The 24,076-nt window shown below is 41.1% G+C and overlaps 1 protein-coding gene and 1 long non-coding RNA gene across 11 annotated transcripts in view; one reads left to right on the plus strand and one right to left on the minus strand.

Moving 5' to 3' along the window:
* NRXN3 (neurexin 3) overlaps positions 1-24,076 on the minus strand; it is a 1,732,637-nt gene that overhangs the window by 227,466 nt on the left and 1,481,095 nt on the right. For all 10 annotated transcript variants that reach the window (XM_019518706.1, XM_019518711.1, XM_019518705.1 and 7 more), the window contains one exon: positions 16,171-16,342. In XM_019518706.1, the coding sequence (XP_019374251.1) occupies positions 16,171-16,342 (172 nt within the window). The remainder of the gene's footprint in view (positions 1-16,170; positions 16,343-24,076) is intronic.
* Positions 330-24,076, plus strand: part of LOC109298566 — a 29,509-nt gene continuing 5,762 nt past the window's right edge. Inside the window, exons 1-2 of the long non-coding RNA XR_002097652.1 lie at positions 330-850; positions 7,934-8,074. This is a non-coding gene — a long non-coding RNA (uncharacterized LOC109298566). The remainder of the gene's footprint in view (positions 851-7,933; positions 8,075-24,076) is intronic.

The following is a 24,076-nucleotide window of genomic DNA, read 5'->3' on the forward strand; positions in this document are numbered from 1 at the left end:
CTGAATCAACGAATCAAATTACTGTCCCTGATTCAGGCTGAATCCGAATCAAATAGGACCCGCTTAGCACACCCCTACTGGCTGGCGTTACTTGACCCCAGCACTCTTTCCTGCCCAGAGCAGGGGTCAGACTCAATGATCTTATAGGTCTTCATCCCTGGAAATCTATGAAATCTGATCTATGAAATCTATAAAGCTAAGGCAGTAAGCATGCACAAGTGAAACAGAGAGAATCTGCAGCTAAAGAAAAGGATTGGGAACCAGCGGTTTGAAATCTTTTCCCAGTTTTTCCAGGGACTGTCTTGCATAACAACTTCTTGAATTTTAGTTTTGCCTTATGTAAGATGGAAAGCATGGAGTTTTGTGAGGATTCCTTAGTATTTGTGGTTCTTTGTATTTGAGATCCTACCATGGAAAGCACTGAAGAAGAGCAAATCATTATCACTGCTTAAGTTTGCTTTAGGTCCCACATATTTGTCTTATTCTCATCATACTTCTGTTTTGAAAAAGTTACAGTTCTTGCTATTCTAGTTCTTCTTTTCTTTCCTGTCCTTGTCTTTTCTATTGCCCCAAATGTCCTTGACTTTATCCTCCTCCTTTCTGATCTCATGGTTCCTTTGAGTCACACCTCTCTCTTTCGTTTCATTGTGGAGCTTTTTATTGTCAAGAGCTCAACTTCACACTAGGACTTCCTCTCAACCCAAAGACTTTGGAACAAAGATGACAAGGTCTCTTTAGTGCAAAAGCCAGAAATAGGAGAGAGATTTAGCAAGCAAGTCTATAGCAGCAAAGAAAGTAAAAAAAAAAAAAAAAAAAAAAAAGAGAGAGAGAGAGAGACGCTTATGATCAGGTAAGTGAACTTATTTCTACATTTCCACTGCCCCAAAAAGACTTATTATTACAGCCCCCCTCTATGTTAACTTACTCCTTCCTGCAAGTTGCTTTTCCTGATGCACCCATTTCTAGCTAGTCCATTTCTGTGGCATTTTAGCCTCAACAGGCCAACTTCGTGTTAGTAAGTAGAACTGAATCAAGGTGAATCTAAAAATGTCTAACTTGGTATAGCTGACATGCTGAAAGGACCAGAGTAAGATTGTGTCATAATTACCTTTGAATTTGGCCCTGGTTTAAAGACAGCTTTAGTGAGTTGCCAAGGGTACAAAGGCAGTCTACTTGTTCTTTCTGACTTTCCAGTTCCTAAAATCAGAAGCCAAGTGGGATAACTGAAATATAAGACTTTTAACCAGCCTTATTCAAAGCTCAACAGAAATTGGCTTGATTAATGTGGGAATAGTTGGCTCAGTTCTTACTGTATGCAAAATGAATCACTCAAATTGAGTTTCAGTCCTAAAGATGCTGAGCTTAGTGGCATGAAACCAAAGCTATTCATTTTTGGTTATCTTTCAATTAAGATTTGAGAATGAAGGTAAAGCATAGTACTGAGAAGGTGGAGGTGGCTGAGTTAGCCTTTTCAGCTTTTATGGCAGATATGAAATGATTCTTACGCCAGTGCACTGGGATCATCAGCACATGAAAGTAAAACAAAATGTCAGTCTTTTGAAGTTACCGGTCAACTCCTGATCAACTGCTTTAGGTTAGTGGTCAAAGCTATATTGAATAGTAGAGAAGAACTGACACTGAACACTGATTTTATTTTTCTTAAACCAAAGATATGGTTCAATTTGTGGGAACAGCTCTAGAATGGAGATCAGTATTCAAATAACTTTTTTTTCTTTCATGGTGACACACTGGATTCCTTTGGGAAAAGGCAGGATCTGATTTAGAAATTCCAGTGGGATCCAGTGGTAACCAGCACAAAGTGACAGACCCTTTTAATTAAGATTTTACATCAATCAAATGGAACAAATATATACATGTAACCCTGTCTGCTCCCCATTCCAAGACTGTAGATCCTGTGCAGTGCTGAGTATGCTGATGGGGCTCAGTAAGTAAGTAGGAATGATAATAATAAACCAAATGACAACAAATGGGGAAAAGAACAATTTTCAAGGAAAATCAGAAACCCCAAAGGAGAGGGATTTTTTTATGATGGCTCAGAGGAATAAAACTAGAAGCAGTCGTAAGAAGCTATTTGTGGAATGCTCTCTTATCAGAAGACTAAAAGCCCCATTACTTGAATTTGGATTGGCTAAGCTCTGCAGAATATAGTGAAAGAATCTTGACTTAACTGAGGGGGGAAATAAATGTGGTTTAACTGGCCTTTCCCATCTCTAATTGCTATAAATCTACGAATGTTGCCTCCCCCTGAAATTCTTTCTCCTCTTTTCAACAGGAGGAAATAGGATAGGAGGATTCAGAGACTGCTTAGTGACCTAGCCAGTCTTCCCAGAGAATGCTTCTTTCCATAAAGCAAAGTCCGTGGATTGATGCAGAGGAAACAACCAAACATTATCAAATAACATGGCACCAAGAGAAGGGTGGCTTTGAAAGGAGGGAAGACTGTAGTTTCTATTTTCTTTTTTCTATTCTATTCTTTTAAAAGATTTGTTCTTTTAAACGATTTTAAAAGATTTGTTCTTTTAAACGATTTTAAATTCTTTTAAATGATTTGTGACCCAATGCTGCAATATACACAAACCTCTGCAGCTCTGAATTTTTTAACTGGATATAGTAGGTCTATTTTAGTGCTGCTGATTTATAAAATTATGCTTAACCATCAACAATGCCTTCTGCTATAATTTTACACAGCAAAAGCAAGAGGATTGCAGAACAATATCTACCACATGGGAATGTGGAAAGGAGATAAGGGCAGGGCTTTTCAAGCCAGCTCCATCCATGTTCTTAAAAGAATCTGAGAAATTGCTATAAAAGTGCCAAGTATTAGTAATATTCCAGTATAGCCCTGGACATATAAAATGCTATGCAACCTGCAGGGAATAGTCTTGTATGTAGGGGGAATTTCACTGAGTAACACTGAGGTCCTGGAGGAAAAAATACCCTCCATTCTCCAGGCCAAATAATGTTTTTAAAAATTCAAACATTGCCCATCTCTATAGTAGTAAGAAACCACATGGAGAGAAACTTTGCAAATGACAGAGAGAGAGCAAATCTATTAAAGTTGCTATATTCAAATGCTGTGAAACATAATTATTTAATTTGTACAACAGCTCTGTAAGGTAAGACAGGATTTTTTTACCCTCACTTACGTATGAGGAAACTAAAGCAAGGAGTGGCGGCATGATTTGCCCGAGGTCAGGAAGGCTGTAATTTGCATAGGTGGCTCCAGAAGCCAGGAGTTTCTAGTTCCCTTCATTGTTGGTAACTCCTCTCCTGCAGTCCCTCTACTTTCAACCTAAACTATATTGCTGCATTTTAATTACTTGATATTCCCTTTTGCCTTTCGGTGAGCAAAAGAAATGCAGGAACTCTGACGTGGGTGTCTGAGCTCCTTCTGTCATTGGATGTCAGCTGTGTCAACATGGGATTACAGCTGGCACTGTTCTTCCTGCAGGCAGTGAAGGTTGGAAAGCACAAAATTATTGATCAAGCTTCTGATCCCTCTGGCCAGCTGTTTGTTTGCTCATTCTCTCTTTTACAGTGCATGTGCACATGTGGGGGAGAACAAAGAATAGCTTCTGATCATTCCCTTTGACAAGAAAAGTGAAACAGAAGTAACCTGACAGAAAAATGTAGCAATATTAACATCTAGTGGTTCAATGAGCTGTGCTGTGCTCCTATCTCACAGTGATCTATTTAACCTGTTTCTCCATCTGAGAAACATTTCTCCATTTTTCTCCAGCATCACATTACAATTGTGGCTATCCAGCTGCAAACATTATGAAGGGATTAAGCCAATAATAATTCATTTCAAACAAGAAGAGGAGAACTCTAGCCATCAGAATTCTTCTGATGACACCACATGTGTTTGGCTACCTGTGAGCTCTTACAATCACAGACCAATGGACAAGACATGACAGCAGTTCCTATTACAGAGAGGTTTGGATAAGCACATTTGTACTATGTGATATGTGAGCCATGATGTTTTCCCATAAAACTCTTATGGAAACCAAGGAGTTAAGTTATTCAGCTGAGTGGGGCAAATTCACTTCTTGTGGCCTGTAACTACTATGTTTGGGGAAAAACAAAAAGATAACTTTTGGGGAAAAATATACTGGATACTGGAAAGAGAAAGGGGAAAATGTGTCTCAGATTGCTTAGTGCAGTACAGGTACTTTATGCCACTGTGTAAGTGGATTATGGCTCCTGCCTACTTGTAGAAGCCTTTTGTAGTGCAGACTCTTTCTAACGATCCTTGTGTAATGTCACAAACTTTCCTTGCCATTGACAACAAAGAGTGGACAGCAGGAAGGAAGACAAAAGGAAGAGATGGAAAGAAGAATCACTGAGATGTCTCTGTGGCTGTACTAACCCTTGGATGCCATATTTGGCCCTGGGTTACCAGCATAATTTAGATCAAGGTGGTCAATTGTTTGGGCCTGGAGGCCACATAGGAAGTTTTGATGAGCTGTTATGGGCTGGGTCAGCAACCTGAGCCCATGCAAAAACTCGCCAAAACTCCCTATGTGCGATCCATGGTGATCCGTATGGGGCAAAGCCCCTCTGATTCCTGCCTGGGGCAACCCACACACTTCCATCTGCAACCACCAGCCCCATCCTGGCCAGCATGCACAGCTTATCCAGAGGTGGCTCCTTCTTCCGCTGCACCACTCTGAGCAGAAGAGAAAGTTTTCCCTAGGCGTCTTCTGCACCAGTGCATGGGGCTCTGGCTCCAGCTCCTGGCTGCCTTCTACCCGCTCTGCCCACCCACAGGTGGCTGCTCATGGTGGGTAGATAGAGGAAGTGGAAGGCAGCCAGGAGCTGGAGCCCAGTGCATTGGGGCAGGAGCCACCTGGCTGCACATCCCCCTGACAGTCTGAAGCAGCACAGCAGGGGTAGGAGCAGGAGGAGAAGCTGCTGCTGGAGGTGAGGGGAGCTGAGTAGCACCAAAAGGCTGCATCTGCACCAGAAGCAGCCCCACCAGAAGCTGCGCATGCTGGCTGGGGCCAGGGCAGGGGCTAGTGGGCACAAGCACAGTGCTAGCTGCCCGGAGTTGGACTCAGTCCCATGCAGCATCATGGGCCGGATCCAGTCAATTGGTCGGTGCCCCCCTTGGGCCTGAACTAATCAGCTGATGGGTCAGATCTGGTCCATGGGCTGTATTTTGCTCACCCCTGCTTTAGATCAATAGCGTAGAATAAAGCAATCCCAGGACGGGGATTTCAAGGGTTCCTATGCTTCTGAGCTATGCTGTATGCTCTTTGGCTACACCCCTGAGTTAAAAGAACTTCCTCTAAGGTAAAGACGAAATCCTACTGCAAAATAACCTTATCTTGGGAGACTATGGTTATAAGAAAGGGCTCAGGTTATCCATAGGAGAAACCAAGATAGCAGAGAAAAGTTATACAATGTATTTTATACCCTGTAAGCAATTTACTTTCTTTGGGCCAGGCAATTTATTATGACACATCAGGCACTAGCTTCTACCAAATATGGCTAGAACAGGAGCAAGATTGTGTCCATATTACCATGCCTTAATTAACTGGGGAAGTTGAAATGCATTTGTTTTGCTTGTGGGTATAGTAGGAATATTCATAATCACAATAGGTAGGATACAACTGCATATATAGAACATCAAACCTTATGCTTCAGGACACAAATCAAGCTCTAATTGCTTGGGGATAGAGAGCCACTACCCAGAAAGGAATGTTAGTACATACATTTCTGTTATGGTGGATATCATTTTATCATTTGCTGAAGCGTGTGTTAATGGCCACTGTCCTAGACAGGAAGCTGACTAGACAGATAAGCTGATAGGACCCTAGGGTCAGGAAGGAGACTGCCCCAGAGCCAGTTCTTCAGAACAATTGTGGACATTTTGGTCTGTTTGTTTCCATCTCTCTCTGAAACATCTGGTATTGGCTACAGAATCTGACAGGGTCAGAAAACAGCAGGATATGAGGCTAGTTGGTCTAATATTCCTGTGTTCTTTTGTACTGCACTGGGAAGGCTTCTGCTCTGTGTATGTGTGTGTTTTTTGTGGCCATTGCAGAAACAATGGATTTTTACTAACTAAACCCTAACAGTACTGTCTCAGCCATGCCATCACAATTGGAGGGATGGGCTTGTTTGCACTTAGTCTGATGTAAAGTCTTCCAAGATTTCATAGAACATCACAGTGGGGAAAAGGGAGAATTGTTGCCTCACTAATAATGGGCATCATGTCACTAATGTGTCACATATTGTGTGTGCACTGAGAGTTCCCCAACTTGTATTCGGCTTAATCAACATAAGGGATTCAAAGTCTGTTAAAATAAATGTTTACACTAGCAGCTCCTAGAGCAGAGTTTGTGTGAGCGTGTGTATGTGCCCATGTCTGAAAGGCTGCAGATGTATTAACAGCAAGTTGATGTGTTGTGTGCGTATGTTCGTGATCTTGCCTATGTAAGTGCATGCACATTTCTTTGCGACTCTCCTGGACAATTAGCAATTAGAAGCAACTCAAAGGATGCCTATTACTTCCCCCCTCTCCTGCTCCCCAATCTCACTTCAGTATCTCTCTTGTGGGATCCTGGTGGGGAATCAGGCCAGCACAGATGCTATTGGAAATGCTGTTTTGTATGTGCAATTGGACATATACTTCCTAACTTAAGCACCACCACCTCTTTGAACACTGCTGCTGCTGAGTAACGATGAGCTCTGTGTCTTGAATGCTTGGCTTAAGTTCCCTCACCAATTAAAACAAACAACAACAAAAACCTGCATATCCCTTTTGCTACTGCAAAGCTTACAGAAATTCTGGGACTTGATTTACTGCCATTCACATGTGCTGGTTTGGGGTATTTGGTGAAGGTAAGACTGTGATTCTCACAACAAACATATTGACCACAGCACATGATCAGATACTGGAGTAGCTCTAAGAGATGAAGCCTGGATGAGCAGAAGGGCATCAGTAGTAGTAGCATAACTATTTCTCTCTCCCTCATTCTCTTTTTGCCTTTCTCTCCCCAGACCCATGGTCATGCCAGTAGTAAAGACAGATGGCCCCTCTACTGCCTAAGTGAAACAGCAAAGCACAACCCTTACCTCTCATTTTTGTGGAACAGAAACTTCAGGTTCACAAGTTAAATGGATTCTAAAAGCAATTTAATGATAGCATTTCCATCATATTTTCATCACTCCAGACTCTGGCAGTCTGTGCCTGTCTGTGTACTCCTGTGCTTGCTCACACCCCAGAGTGTTTTTGTCTGTTTTGGCAACATGTTAGTTGATGTCTCAGTATACCCATGTGTATGCTTATTCTTCAATGTGCTATATGGGAGCATGGTTGTGGGCACACATGCCATGTAGTCATGTCTGTATACTTTCTAGTCTTAAAAATGTTGTAAATTTTATAGCCCTGCAGTGACAAGCTGCAAACAACTCTTAATTTCATCAACTTGTCATGCTTTAATCATCCCTTTTGGCATATATTTCAACATATGTTACAGTGCTGCCTTCAAAATAAGCATCTCTAATGCTGTTTTATTAACCCTGTCTTTTTATATGTTTTAGGCTCATTACAAGGTGCAGTAAATTCATTGAGGGCTTTTTACATGCTGTCTCTGATTCATACTGATAGGATGGATCTGAGGATTCATTGAACTCCCACAAATGAGTATGATATGAAAAATCAAATATAAAAAGCTGAATCAGGGATCGGATTCAACCAAAGTTGATTAGAATTCAGAGTTAAGATCATCTCTCTGTCCTTAACTTGCTCCCCACTTCTTTAGCTACCCCCTTCCCAACTAGAAAGGCCATCTTGGGATTTGGTTAGTACAATCCAGATAACCCTCCTGATCTTGCAAAAAGAGATGCGGGTTCTCTTAATGACTATCAGTGGTTAAGTCCTGTCTTATGTCTAACTACATAGATAGTTTCTGCAGAAACAAGTTCCACGGAGGATTCCTAGGTTCAACACAAACTTAGAGGAAAGATCATCTTGTAATGAACTCTGCACATCACTTACTGCAGTTCTGGAGATTTCCTTGGAGATCTATCATCCAATTTCCAGGTAGATCCAACTTTACTGAGATCACGAGAACTAATGCAATAACAATGTATGGCATTGTGGTTCCAATATCAGATCTTATGGTAGGTGAGGAAAGGACAGAGTGGTTTGTGTTAAATCATCCAGTTATGTTAAGTGTAATACTATCAAAACCTATTTTCCTTTCCTCTGGTAAGAATATCAGAACACTTTAATACATTAAAGCTATAACTTCCTTGGGAGGCAATTATTATTCTGTCTATTTTATAGATAAGGAAACTGAAGCACATTCAAGATGACTTGCTCAAGGTCACAAAGTGAGTTAGTGGCACAGTAGGAAGCAGGATGTAAGAGTCCTGCTGAGGCAGTCCCTGCTGGTGATACGGACATAGAATTGTAACTAGAACAAGCCAGTGTGTACAAAACAGCTGGTTGTCATCTTATAAGATCTCTTATTTGGGGGCAGACTGAGGGATAACATCTAAAAGCAGTAGCCATGACTACAGAGTTGTTGCAAACCCCCTCCCCACTACCCTCCATACCAAAGGATTCCTTGCTAAATCTTGGCTTTAGTAACTATAATAACTCCTGCATTATTGGATGAAATCCCTTCTCACAATAACATGTTCTTCTGTGTTTTGTGTAATTCCTTTACAAATAACCTTCAGTCATGTGCATGTCCTTTTAATATCTCAGGAGAGAATCTCACTTTCCTTTTCTCCTTTCCCCCTTCCCCCACACCAAAAAAAATTATCTTTTTGCTGTCTTCTGGGTGGTTATGTTTAATCTCAGGATTAGGCACAAGCCCACAGTTTGCCTTGAACAGCTTATCAGCTTCCGAGAGACATTTACAGGGAGAGAAAGACCCTGGTTTTGATAGCAGTAATTGTATTTAGCTTGTAAGATACAAGGCTATTTATCTCGTGGCTGGGAAATCACAGAGGGAGAAAAAGAAAATGTTGGCTGATAAAAACTAATACAGCCAAAAAGAAAGAAGAAAATAAAAGACCCCTTCCTCTCCCCCTGGCTTTTCCCAAGGCCCTTGAGTGGTGGGCTGAGGTAAATAAAGGACTTTTTGTTCAATAAAGTTCATGCCACTTGAGGAAGAAAAAAGTGGAGATAGTAGTGTGGAGGGTAAGATGTGAATGTGTGTAGGGTGAGAAAGGACATGTTTTAAAGCCAACTAGTTGATGTAGTGATTAGAACTCCATTGAGCTTGTGAGTTTGGTCCATAGAAATGTATATTCAAATTTTCAGAGATGCCAAGTCCAAATTATTCTTAGTTGGAAGCAGTGGGGACCATGGATACTCAGCACCTCTGAAAACAATGCCATTTGTATTTATTTTATAGACTTACAAGTATGTCCATCACCAGGTTCCATGTGTCAATGCATTGCTCATTTCAAAAAATAAAAAGCCTCTTCCATAGATATGCGACATAGTTTACTAAAAGGCAAACAGAACTTGATGGTCTTATTTTCCTATTCTAAAGGCTTTGCAATGTGTCTGAAATCTTACTTAACATGGGCTCTGTTGGGTCTATTTGAGCAAACGTATTTTAGAAGCCAGAGCTGACCTTTCAGAATAGCAAGGGACAGTTAAACCCAAGAATCATCCAGCAGATCATAGCGTCCACAATGCAAAGCATTGCAAGGATTCCCTCAGATATCTATATATCTGTATTTCTTAAGCACCTACAGGAGTTTTATCTAGGTGATACAGAAGTAAATGGATTCCAGGCGATTTGAGTTTTAATGGACTGTAACCAATTTTCCAAATGGCACCATGAAGGGAATAGCCAATCAGAAGAGAGAAATATTAGGACTCATAATGGCTCATCCTATTCAAGAGACAAGTATTTATATGAAGCTTTAGAATGATCTTTGATAGAAGTTACAAAAAAGCACTGGTATGTTAAAGGTTATGGAGTTGGGGACTCCACTAACCAGGAGTGACAAGATGGAACTGTCTGTAGAATCAAAAGTGGAGGGCAAGTCTAATAAAACCAACATTGACTATTTTCTTGCTTCAGCCACTAAGAGATGTCTATCAAATCAATATGCGACTGCAACTGCACCTCAACCAACTTTTCAGATACATTTCTCTAGAATGGGAGATTACAAAACAAGAGGGGTTTGATAAAAATACTAATATCAAGAGATTGTTTCTTGAGCCAGGGTCTCACCATCTCCTGTTCAAGGGAATCCTTCTGAAACATTCCTGTTATCTATCAAGGGCAACGGATGATCTCGTAGGCAATGGGACACAGCTCATCCATGAGCAAAGCATGATACAGCGCAACCGCCTTCTTTCATATGCTCTACTCATCTCTGATCTACATCTTCACTTCTGCAAACTAGATGGAAAATTCTTTGTAGGAAAAGATACTTGATTCACTATCTCAGTTTAGGGAAGTAGGATACACTGAACTGCCTAATGCTCTGATCAGTCCCTAATGCCTAACACACATGGTATGACACTACATAATGTTTCCATGTTGTGATCTGAAAGGAGTTATTGCCAGTAGATATCTCCCCCCTTTCCTTGAAGTTTTACCAATTATAAAATCACCTGTAATACATAGAGAAGTGCAAAGAGAATACCTATTCACCAATGCTTGGTACAGAGTAGCTCCTTATTTATGTTTAGGAAAGAGTTCTTGTTGATTCCCCCTTGCCCAAGTTAACATCTCTTGGATTCAAACAATGCCCCAAAAATTTAAAATAAAGCTTAGTCAAGACTGCTAATTAGACCAAGCACAAAAACCAAACCTTGCAACCCTTACAAATTTTGGATGCTTTCCAACTAACAAAATTACACAGTTGATTTCAGAGTAAATTTAGAGCTTGGTGCAAATATGAACTGCTTCCGTACTACCTATCCTCCAAAAGGAACAGGAATGATGTCCATGCCATAGAAAAACAGATTCTGGGCCAGCTAGACTACATACTGGGTGGATACTATCTAGCACAAAAGACTGGCACCAAAGCAACATCAGAACTAAGCTGCCTTGGGAGCAAGAACCTTCATGAGAATTAGAGTGTTGTGTGTGAGCATTAGGGGGACGGGACAAAATCGTCTCAGCCTGCCCAAAGCAGCGTCAACTCACCCAGTCAATGCCAGCTGAGATTTTGCAGCATCGGTAAACAAAGAATGGCTCTGACCCAGCAAGGGTGCTTCACCAGGAATATTCCTCTTCCCTCCAACTCCTTGGATCATTTCATGGAGGAATTTGGAGTTCAGTTTTCCTAGCATTTGGGTGTGCACATGTGTGTATGTGTGTGTACATGCATGCCCATGTGTACATACACGTGTGTTTGTGAGTGAGTGTACAGCTGCATATGTGGTACATGAGAAAGCACAGGAGTGACACAGAGGAAAAAAATCTCATTCTCTTATCTAGAGCCAACAGCATTACAAATTAATGCTGTTTGGGAGACTGTGTGGACTCCTGATGGGAGGCAGAGAGAATAAGCACTCACAAAAGTGATAACAGAAAGAAAGTGGGGCAGGTTTTTTTTATCTTTGCTTGAATAGAAAAAATAGCTGGTGAGGATCTTGTACAATTCTTCATCAGTTCTCATTTTGAAAATTTCCCCTTAAAAACCCAGGGGAATGTTCTCTTATTCACTGAGAGCCACCTTAGAAAGGGCCTCTTTCACCCCTTGTCCTTCAATTCAATCCCCTTTGAAATATGACTCCAATCAAACTTGAATTTGGTGCCACTGACACTCTTTTACTTTGCAGCTCTTGTTCACCTAGGTTTCCTTTCTTGCTGTACTAAAAGAAATGCAGGCGGTGCACGGATGAATGAACAGGTAGATGAGGCTTGTTTTAATGTATATTCCAGATCTGGCAAAACCCCAAGTCTTTTTTTGCAAGCAAAGATAGCAAGAGAGAAAGAAAACCTCCTGGCTAGGAATTAATGAAAACCTAGGGCCTGAGGTATCCCAGTTCTATGTCAAGATAGGAGATTTGTTTTTAACCCTTCTGAGAATTGCTGGCTCCTTTCCTTACACTAGGATTCATAATTTAAGTCTTTTTGATCCTACTGCAAAGTGCCTCAAATATGATGGGTTTTACTCTAATCTGATATAAAAGCATTACAGAAACTTCTCCTGCTTGCAACAGCTCTCATACCTTACCCAGCAGAGGCACTGTACTTGGTCCACAATGACTCTTACTAACCCACAAAAAAGTAAAATTTACTTTTAGAGAAATCTGTTAGTAACAATAAAACTAGTGCCCCGCAACCCTAATCCACCACTGAGGGGATGCACCAAAGGATACCTCCACAAAGGTGCTGTTGCCTCAGAAAACAGTAGGGATGTAGTCCTGGATAATACCATTCTGGGGAACAATATAACCTTGCCATTGAAAGGGGTACCACAAAGCTGAGGCACAGGCAATAACCCATCTTCATGATCCAAGCATCAGGTAGCTGGTTAACAATGCCATGCCTGAAGATACATACAGGTGCATCTACACATGCAATCAGAGCACATCTGAATAAACTCCAGTGCAGTTCACACTATTGTTTATTGATCCTGGGTGCAGTGTTTACACATGTGCCCAGGACTGCAGCATGTTGAGCCAGCATGGTGCAGCCCTGGCTGGCAGGGGTTCTGGGGGGTCAGTCTGCCAGCCCGGAGCTGCTCCACCCTGATTCAACATACTGCCAAAGGGTTGGCTGATGCATGTGCCCCAGCCAGCCCTCGTCACTGTCTACATTTATGTTGCAGCACACTAAATAACTCTCTCATAGGATAATACTTGTGTAGGGCTGTACTATCCTTCAGAGGAGTTAATTAGTTCACTGCAGCCTAATAGTGCTGTATGTGTAGACAGTGACACTTTACTGCAGAACTAATTAGCCATTTCCTCAGTAAAGTACCCATTTAGATGCACCCACATTAGACATATATCACGCGGGCCAACACACCCAAGTTACACATGCATTAATAATTTCTTGTTTTTCAGGAACTTTATCTTAGAACTGAATGTTATATTATTTTCCATAGCATTACTATCCAGTAAATGAGATCCAATAGCACTTTTGCATCAGAACCAGGAAAAAAAAACCACTGAGAAATTATCTCTAACGATCAGGATTATTTCAATTTCTCAAGGCTCAGCCAACATTAGCCTAGCATTAATTCCCTCCTTTGAAACCTCACCCTTCTCCTTCCCAGAATAAGTAAACCTCAAGATGAAAATGACTGAGATGTAATTGGACGTCATGTAAAAATATTCCAAATGCCTAAATTGTAGGTATTTTATTTTCTATACTTTGTCCCCATATTTTTGCCATTTTATATGTAGTAGCAAAAATGTATATAACTTTGGAGTACTCCAGTCCCAATGGACCACTTTCATTTAATTCCATCTTGATTGAAGGTTGTGTTTCAAGAAAAGCCAATACTTCTTTCTCTTTGCTCTTTTAATGACCAGTCGTCTACACTTACACAATTTAAAGTTCAAATAAATTATTAGTCTGATGTATAACCCACAAAAGCCCATAAAACTCAGGGAGGAAAACTGAAATGCTGATCTCAGTTCATCCCCTTGTGCCTATGCATTGCATCATATACGGTAACACACAAGATACTCTGCTCTTTGGCCAAATTTGCAAGCCATTAGTTACAATGCATCACAGCAAATTAAGGACAGAGGTACTTATATGTATAAAGATAATGCAGCACATACGGATACTGCAAATGCAATGCTTTCTCAACATTCATGAGTATACATGGCACATCTAATCTTCTCACATATTACTCCACTCTGTCATTAATAAACTAATGCAGCCAGAGTGAACTGGATTCCTTTCCCATATTTCAACCCAACATCTCTTGAAGAGGGCCCTATCTGCACTCCACTCCACTATATCCACTGAAATATGGTCACTAATTTAATATTTCTGAATATTCAAGCTGTTAAGATTGGCAGGGATAGGACCACATCATGAAACATGGACCCAATGCTGACTCTCCTGAACATTTTGGTTAAGGCTTATATCAACAACCACTAAAAGCAATGCTAATGTGGGCTCTATCTGTAGTATGTAGTACTAGCAATCAAAACTCAATTTTTGGTTTTAAAAATCAAGACTGTTATTGCCCACTAAAAGCTCTGAAACTTGCAAATTTCTATTCAATCTTTTTTTAAAATATATATATTTAGATAGCCTACAAATACCCAGGAGACGGTGTACCTGCATGCACAGAGAAACCTTACTGAAATACAAAGAAACATCTTATTTTGGGGTACAATTCTGTGCACCCAATATGAGCTAAGAGCATGCAGCTAATGCTGATTTTATGAAGCCTTGAATTTCCCAGTGGAAACACAGCAGATCTTTAACTAAGACAGCAGCAGAAGATGTAGTTATAATATTTCCCAAGCAAGATTTATTATCCCTTTTAGAAAAATCAGCAACTCCAAAGCGGAGAACAAAATATTTTGTTATTTTGCCTTAGGGGACTAACTACAGTAACTAACATAAAAAGGAATTTTATTCAGAGGGTTGTTACAGGCTGTAATTGGCTGTAACTGGCCCAGAGGTAGATGATGTGGAAATAACTAGTGGAGGCCACAGAAAAGAGGGATTGATTCTGGACATTCTCTGGCCATCCCACCCTTCCTAGCCAGTGAATAAGTGAGGTGAACTCAATTCACTGTATCTAGCATTGTTTTCTGCATAAGCAAAGCTTCTGAGGAATATGCCCTTTGAACAGAAAGCATCAACAGACCTTATGTCATGTTGAGCATGATAGAGCTGGCACACATTAAAGTAAGGAAGTTCGCACAGATATGAAGCCTCCAAGTTCACTTTCTGAGCAAAAAGTAGAAATGAAATGGCACTCTCAGAGTGACTTACTGGTGCCTAGGGAAAAACAATGAGGCACAGTGTAGTCTGGATATATCTCCTGAGTGACATAGTTTGAAGCTAAGTGGCTTGTGGGAGACTCTTACTCTACTGGCAAATTGCCTTCAGCTGATCAGAAAATTTATCCTTTCTTTCACCCCAAGTGTGTGATGTGTAACTTGAAAGAGAAACACCAGAGAATACTTGGGTTTAATAAAGGTTGGCAGCTGCTGAGAAGACCATGGCTTGACCCTGGCACCCAAAAGTAACATGAAGACCGTGAATGTCTCTGGAATAACTCCCTGTTCTTCTGCTTTTTTCATCAATGCATGTAACAGAGTCTTTTCTTACTTATAAGATTTAGTGTGAGAACCATATAAAGGCAGCCTGCTTTTGATTTTCTGGTGACTCTGGCCATGAACAGTAGTGACAGAAAAGGGTCTCTGGGTTGTGATTCCTCATTATTAGTGTACCACATATGGGGAGTTGTCCCATTCTGTGCCTGCCCATTCATTAACTGTCATATATAGGTCCCTCTTACCCTATATCACCCTTGGATTATAGTTTTGGGTGAAAACTACATTAAATAAGTTCACATGGTGTATAACCAGAAGCCAGCCAAAACTGGTTCATTTCAGCTGTTTTTTGTGTCAACTCGTGGTTGAATAGGGCCAGCATATGAAGAGTGAAATCAGGAAGTGAAAACTTAGGGAAAGGGGGTGGAGGAGAAGAGGAGGTCCATCCAAGTATTTGTTCACTGAAAGTACTCTGTTCCTCATTCCTTATGTCCTTATCTACACACGCAACAATAAGCCTGAAGATAAGGTAAACCACCATTCTTTTTTCCATGTTCTCTGTTGTATATTCTCTTTAATTAGGAAACACCACAAGTAGCAAATCAAAGTTTCTTATCAAATCAACTGTGATCTTCTGGATTGTCAAGACATGCCCGGTGACCTCTTATTTTGCAGGATCAATTTGTATATTACCATGCAGCAGATCACTCCCTATACAGGAGGCACTGGATCTGAGAGCTTGTTTTCCAACTTAGCAAACACATGGAACCAGGCTGATAAATTCAGCTTCCTTTACATTGGATCAGGCTCAACCCAAGTCTTTTTTCCTGGATATAAAGTGCTGAATGTTCAAATAGTGCCCCATGTTTTATGATTTAGTTGCCGTAACACTTATTTTAAGGTTTGGATAGACAAAAAAAGAGAGAGAAAGCAAGAATTCTTGGTCAAACATATACCTGTTGGGTAGTGCTCATTCACTGGCCAGCTGTCCACCTGAAGTGTAGCATTGCCACCATTCCTGGTGAAGCGCACCACATGATATTTGCCATCATTCACAGGGGTGCTATCCTCTTTGATAGAAATATCCACGGTGCCAATATTGAAGACGACACCAATCTTGCCTTGCTCCTGTAATTAAAAGAAAACCGGAAACAACAATTTATAAGTTATCACTTCTTAGGAGACTATCCTACATATATATATTTCTAAACAATTAGATCATGGATAAAGTACCAGTAGATGGCACTCAAGAATATGTAGTAGCATCATTCTGGGGTTTTATAGGACCAGTACAACTTGTGGTTGTGCAATGCAAATATCTTCATCTGAGCCACTCTTTAATATCAGCTCGTAATACCATCAACCTGAGGATCATGATTTATGTCTTCCTTCAAAATGGGTCCAGGGACAATCGAGAACTGAGGGTAGAAAACCAAGGAGCAGTATGAATGGTTATTTGGGAAACAACCCCACTGACTGGAATAAGTTGCTTAATCACTACTGAAATGTAGCCATGACACTGGACCAATGATACAGAACAGATTTATTTGAAAAAAGTCAAAAAGGAGAATTTTAGGGACCAAAAGTATAAGTATCCAAACTGGAATTTGGCCAGTGCACTGAAGCTAATCCTCCTAGACTCCTGAAATGCTATGGGAATGGAGGAAATGGATTCGCTGGGGCAGAGACTTATAAATAAAATATGGCGACTTCCATAGGTTCCCATCTGGCCCATGTTACCAGTTCCCACAGGAATTTCAGTACAACTGCTAAGGATTCACATTATAAAATGATCAGCAGTAGAACTGTCACTGATCAGTCTTTTCAGTGCCTGAGTCAGAAGCAGTACTCCAGGTTAGAATGACCACAGAAAGTAGCCCCCCTTGTACACCCTGAGAGGGCCTATCCAAAACAAGTCTCAGGCACATTGATGGGTGGAGTTGGCTCTAGTGCTGACTATACCAGAATTGTTGCTTGGATAAAGAGAGTGTTTCAGTTTTCAGGGCTGCCTACAGCTATCGCTGAGCCTCTTTCTTTGATGCTGCTGAGCTCTTTTGTCTCAGACCCTTTTGCACAGTCCTCCTCCATGACTCTGCCTGCACCTGAAATCTTCCACAGCCCCTGTGCCCAATTTCCTCTCCGATCCAACATCATCCACAATGGCTTTGCCCGATTCCCCTCAAACGTCTAGCACCCCACAAAGTTCTCTGTCTTTCCCCCACAAATTGTATCTCCCATAGACTCCTCTACATTAGTTCTCCAAAATTATGACAATGCAGCACCAGTCAATATGGTGGTGAGGCAGAACAGAACAAAAAACAAAACAAACAAACAAAATCCACAAATCTCTCTGGAGCTGAAGTCAATCATTATGGAAACTGGTAAGCTTTAGTACTGTGACAGATTAAGTGTCCTGATTTTATCCCTCCCTCCTTATAATAGTAAAGTATAGATCTTAAAGGAATGATCTCAACACATACAACCTGGTTTTACCTCCCATTAGAATTTCTTCTATCTCCTTCCCCCAAAATACTAGATAGATAAACCGCTACTCCCTTAAGATAGAAACGGATGCAGACACAGACATGCACACCCACATGTACATACATACATCAAAGTCTCATTTGGGGATAATCAGCCTATCTCTCCTTGCCCAGAAAAATACTTGGAAGCTTTTATTATACTGTCAGAAGCCAGGGGAGGATGGCACTTCTGAGCCCAACCGGGTCAGAGAGGCATAAGACAAAGTAGGCTGAGGCCTATGAAATCAGATGCTACTTCAAGCTGCAAGCAGGTAAGCTAAGGAAATATGGGTTGGCTTAATGGACTGTAAGGTGGATAGAAAGCTGCCTGGATCGTCGGGTCAGTGGGTAGTAATTAATGGTCGAGGTCTAGTTGGCAGCTGGTCTCAAGTGGAGTGCCCCAGGGGTTGGTCTTGGGTCTGGTATGGTTCAATATCTTCATCAACAACCTGGAAGATGGGATGTAGTGCCCTTAGCAAGTTCGCAGATGACACCAAGCTGCGGGGAGTAGTAGATATGCTGGAGGGTAGGCTAGGATTCAGAAAGACCTCAACAAATTGGAGGACTGGACCAAAAGAAATCTTATGAGGTTAAAAAAGGACAAGTGCAAAGTCCTGCACATAGGTAGAAAAAATCCCATGCACCGCTATGGGCTTGGGGCCAACTGACTAAGCAGCAGCTCTGCAGAAAAGGACCTGGGGGTTAGAGTAGACAGTAAACTGGATATAAGTCAACAGTGTACCCTTGTGAAGAAGGCTAACAGCATACTGGGCTGCATTAGTAGGAGCATTGCCAGCAAATTAAGGGAAGTAATTATTCCCCTCTATTCTGCACTGGTGAGGCCATGTCCAGTTTTAGCCCCCCCACCCCACCCCCAGTACAGAAAGGATGTGGACAAATTGGAGAGAATCCAGAGGAAGGCAACAAAAATGGTTAGGGGGCTGGGGCACATGACTTATGACAGGCTGAGGGAAACAGGCAAAAGAGAAGACGGGAGATTTGATGGCAGCCTTTAACTACTTGGAGGGGGGTTCCAAAGAGGATGAAGCTGGACTGTTCTCAGTGGTGGCAGACAACAGAACAAGGAGCAATGGTTTCAAGTTGCAGGAAGGGAAATTTAGGTTGGATATTAGGAAAAACTTTTTCACTAGGTAGTGAAGCACTGGAATGAGTTACCTAGAGAGGTTGTGGAATCTCCAGCATTGGAGGTTTTTAAGGTCTGGCTCGATAAAGTCCTGGCTGGAATAATCTAGTTGGGGATGGTCATACTTTGACCAGAGAGTTGGACTAGATGACCTGAGGTCTCTTCCAACCTTAATTTTCTGTGATTCAATATAGCATCTGATGAAGCAGACTATTACTGATGAAAACTTATGACTCTATAAACGGGTTAGTCTCTACGGTGCTATCCTGCCCTGCCTTCTGCCTGACTTCAGATTAATATGGCTAACTACTTTTCTCTCTTTATTATATTGAGTGGGGACATCTTTGCTCTTCAGTCTATTGAAATTCTTAGTGCTGGTCACAGAGGGCACCTTCTTTATGCACAGGACTGTTTATTCACCAGTAAAAGACTGACCAATAAAGTGCTGACAGATCATTTATTTGCCATTTTCTCTGGTAATCAGACCCTGTTTGAAGAGAGAGAACCACATTCAGAGACTAGATAATCAATGCTTGCTGTCTGATTCCATCTGAATGCTTTCGCAGAACACTGCTTATAGAATCTTATCCCTTTTAGGGAGGATCTCACAGTTAACCTTTTATATTTCTCCACTGTCCTCAAGGAATAAACCTTCTTTCATTGCAGAAAGGTTGGTGATAGTTCCAACAGAACACACCCGAGAGCAGGCAGAAAAGGTCACTTTAAAATGAGGTCAGGTGCTATCCCTTCCCCCATCCAAAGGAAATACAGCCCTCCTCAAAGTGTTCTGATTCTTCAGTGTCTGGTCCTCACTGTGACTCAGAAGTCTAGAAGTGTATAAAAATAATAATGGGCCAGATCAATTGGTCTTTATGCAAGCAAAGCTCTCATTACCTCTTTAAGGAGAGCTTTGCTTGAGTAAGCTTTGTGTAAACACTGAAGACCAGAGGTTGAAACCCATACATCAATACTTTAATAGTCCAATAAGAATTAGCAGTGCTAATCCTAGTAGCAGGGTTAGGTACTACTCCATAAGAACTCTAAGGACTGACCTAATATTCCAGCCTATTATTTCTAAAATTAGTACTTTGTGCCTACATGGCAACTGTTATCCATAATATTAAAGCACTTTACAAAAATGAACTACCACACTGTAGATAAAAAAGTCTCAGTTCTAGAGACATAAATAAGTAACACAGGGTGCATCTACATGTGCATTGATGTGTTTTTTCTAATGCACATTAAATTTAGTACCTCCAATGCAAGTTGCCCTGATGCACAGTTGCCCTAATGCACAGTAGTGAAAGTGCGTGCTTTTTTAGTGATGCTTAATGCACAGTAGCCTATTTACAGTGCATTAGAGTATTTGCACAGTTTTTTACACAACACTTTAATGCACAGTAAAATAGGCTACTGCACATTTAAGCACAAGTGTAGATGTGCTCATAAAGAACAAGACCATGAGTAGAACTCAGAGCCTTTCCCTCCCATTCTAACGCATATTGTTCTACATTACTGTGCCTCATTATAATGTACAAGAAAATCAGAGACTCACCCAAAGGCCACATGTGCCAGGGTGGAGAGTAGAACCCTGAGCTTCAGATAGTAAAGCTGAGCCTTGAAGAAAATTATCCTTCCTCTTGGTTTTGAAAAACAGCCTCTACTGCTAAAATAAACACCCAGCTCTTGATGGGCTCAGCCTCCTTCATTCCTTTCCCTGTACATTAAGTTATTAGATTTTCTTTCACAAGTTACAAAGCAGTGAGCTGAAATAGATTGGCAAAGCTCTGACAGCCAAGGGATGATTTACCTCGCTGCCAATATTTCTAACATTTGTTTTGTATTGAACAAAACAAAACAAAACAAAACAAAAGCTGAATCCATGGCAGCCCAGAGCATACAAGGCACACACTCTCAGACGGCCCAGAAACATTTTTAATAGGCAGCCTACATCTTCTTTCCTTCATATCAGTATTCACCTAGATACCCCAGCCACCTCTGCATGTCAAGGTGAGCTTCCATTCATTGATTTACCTCTATTATTTTCTTTGAAAACTTTGAGTGACATCAAGTGCTGGCAACTAAGAACAACAATTTTATTTAGAAATAACTCAGAGTCCCATCTTCATTTCTCTATTTTTTTTGCCTGATACCATTCTATCAACTGCCCTGGTCTTTCCTTGTTCATTGCCCGCTTCCCTGCCCCCCCCCCCCAAAAAAAAACAAAACAAAACCAAACCCAACTTCTGCCATGAGAACTACAAGAAATCAGGCATGAAGAAAGAAAAGCAGATAAATTATATGTATATCAGTAAATTATATGTGGTTCAGAAATGAAAAGCAGGTAAATTATATGTGGAAAAGAAAGCAAATGATACTATGAAAATATACTAGCCATCACTCTGAACACTCTGCTTGTACCCTTTCCCCCAAACCCTCATAAATTCTGTACAACAGTGTTTTTTGGACAGATGTACAGAGAGAGACCAAGATGTTTTAGTAACCACCAACTGTAATGGTGCCATGGTTAGGGTATGGCACTGGAAGATAGGGGACTGGGAGCAATTACCCCTTCCAACATATTGGGGGGCTTTCAGCAATTCATTGAACAACATTTTCTAATTCTTTGAGATGGAAATGATGGTCACCAGCTTTCTGAGCTCTAAGAATGGTAAACACAGTATTGGTGCTGGTTCCTATCATAACACTTGCAATGTCTTGACAGTCCAAAAAGCAAATATATTACAAAGAGGAAATGAGAATTAACTAGGAAGAGAAAGGATTTCTTAAGGAACTGAAAGTAATATTCTCTCTTCATCTTTAGGGCAAGGAGTGGAATGAAAGATAGAAGAACCTACAAGGCAAAGGGAGAGCAGTGTTGTTCAAAGGCAGCACAGTGCAATGGGGTTAGTGAGTAGCACAGAAGCTCCAAAGTTCCCTGGATCCATTGAATTCATTTCTGGGATGAAAGCTCTGAGGGACCCCACAACTCTACCAGTTCACACGGTTACAATCCCTTGCTTACTTTAAACTTCCTTTTCATTGAGGGGCTCTGCAATGTGAGGGTTCAGTTTGCAAGCTCAAGTTTCCTGAAACCCCTTTACTTCCTCAAATCCCTCCTGTCTGAGGGGGGAAATATAAAGGAAATGCTGGGAAGTGAGCCCCAGAGCATTTCCATTACTCTGAAATTTTCCTGCAGGAGCATTACTGTCTGTTTGTACGTAAGCACTTTGTGTAGCATATGTTGCTATTTAGTATTTATACAACGGGCCTTGTACTGAACCTCCAGATTCCTAAGGCATCTGTCTATCTCTATGGGACGGAGGTTGGAATTGGGGTGGCAGTAATTCTGTCAGGCAAACCAGCTGGAGCATATTAGAGAAGTGGTATACATGGACTGTGATCTCTCTTTGGGGACTTACCTTTGGGTTCCTACTTTCCTATTTTCCTCAACCTAAAATTAAAACATAACACACAAAGATCAGCCATATACTCTCAGTGATTTTTGTGTGTAATAAGTGCTTGAGCTTGGCCTTGAGTATCAAGACAGAGAGAGCACCCCAGATAAAGGGGAAAAAATACCTTGCTACATCAGCATAAATTTATAGTAACTTAATTGAAGCTCGTTGGTGCAATGACAGCAGAATTTCCCCTGCTATCTTGTTCTTTGTTTTTCTTTATAAAACAGAAGGGGGGGAATAAAAAGTGTAACACAAGAGTCAACCAGAATCCAAGGATAATAGTTTCACCCTCACACTCATGTATCGTTTTGCCTCATCTATGAAAATAGTTGCAACTGCGTAGCTTCTCTCCTCCCTCCCTCTGCATGGTTCCAGCATGACTAGACATAAACTACAAGCCATCAGACAGTATTATTAATTACCTCTTCCTTAACATCAGTGCTGATCATGCTCCCCTTATTCCACTGTGATATGGGCCCTTTTGGTAATACAGCAAGCCACCACTCCTTGTATGAGGGCTCTGTTAATTATTTCTGAAAACACATGCAATCTCTCACCCTGTAAGCCCAGGCAAACAGCCTCATTTCCCTTATAAGCACAGACATTGCTGTTTCTCAGAGCAGCTTCTTTCTGGTCAGTCTCCTTAGTTCTGCAGTCTATTTAAAAGAGACTGAAGTGCTTTTATTCTTCCTTCTGGGGATTTTTTCCACTTCATTTTTGTACAGCCTTTATTTTTTTGTGACTGGATATTCAATTTTAGTCCAGCTGGCAGCTTGCTTTTTTCTGTGGCTTGGGGGACTTTGCACCATGGTGCTTAATGGAGTAAAGCATCCAGTAGAATTGAGGCTACAGATAGCTATATGTTCCACAGAGGACGCTCGTACCAATTGCAACACTGTCAAATAGTTTTATGGGATGTTCCATCACTGTAAGCAGCAAATCAGAGATTTCTCTATTGACTGGGAAAGCAAAATACAGACCTATGCCAACTGGCTCTTTCTGAGCAGTAACATTAACTGGATATAGTTTTGACAGTCTTTCTTCATTTCCCAGGTCCATATCTCATTGGATGTGTGGAATGTGGGCAGTTATGGAGTCTATGTTCAGTACAGTTTAGAGGATGTGTGCTTACTACTCTTCTCTGGCCACATTTGGTGACATTTTTATTATAATTCAGAGATTGATCTGAAACAGCATATGAGATATGAATAATCCCACACCTTGGGCAAAATAAATTCTTGGCTGAAATAACATATTATCCTAAATGGCTTAAAGACACAATCACCTGGTGGACCGCATAACTAATAAATGTACACTCTCAAAGAAATGGTGGGACGTGGAGTTCTTTTGAATTAAGAAAACCTTTAATCAGGGGTTTCCATGGTTTTTTGTGTTCTAGAAGCAGATCAAATGATGTTAAGGGGAAAGGTAGTGTATACGCATCGATCATCATCAGGTATTAGTTTGGACTGCCTAGCTTGTATGGGACCCAGTAAATGGGGATTACTAGGGGTGTGCAAAGCAGGCCCTATTTGATTTGGATTCAGCCCGAATCAGGGACAGCAATTCAATTTGTTGACTCGGATCATTGTCCCCGATTTGATTCGGCAAATCCGACTCTGAAGATTCAATGCTGATTTAGAGAATCAGTGATTCGGACACAGACACAGATTTAAATGTTTTTTATACATACCTCAAGGTACCAGCATGGCTTGTGAATGCTGCAATGCTGGGG

This window comes from Gavialis gangeticus, unplaced genomic scaffold, assembly GCF_001723915.1.
Source record: "Gavialis gangeticus isolate Ggan-Ray unplaced genomic scaffold, GavGan_comp1, whole genome shotgun sequence".
Taxonomy (NCBI): domain Eukaryota; kingdom Metazoa; phylum Chordata; order Crocodylia; family Gavialidae; genus Gavialis; species Gavialis gangeticus.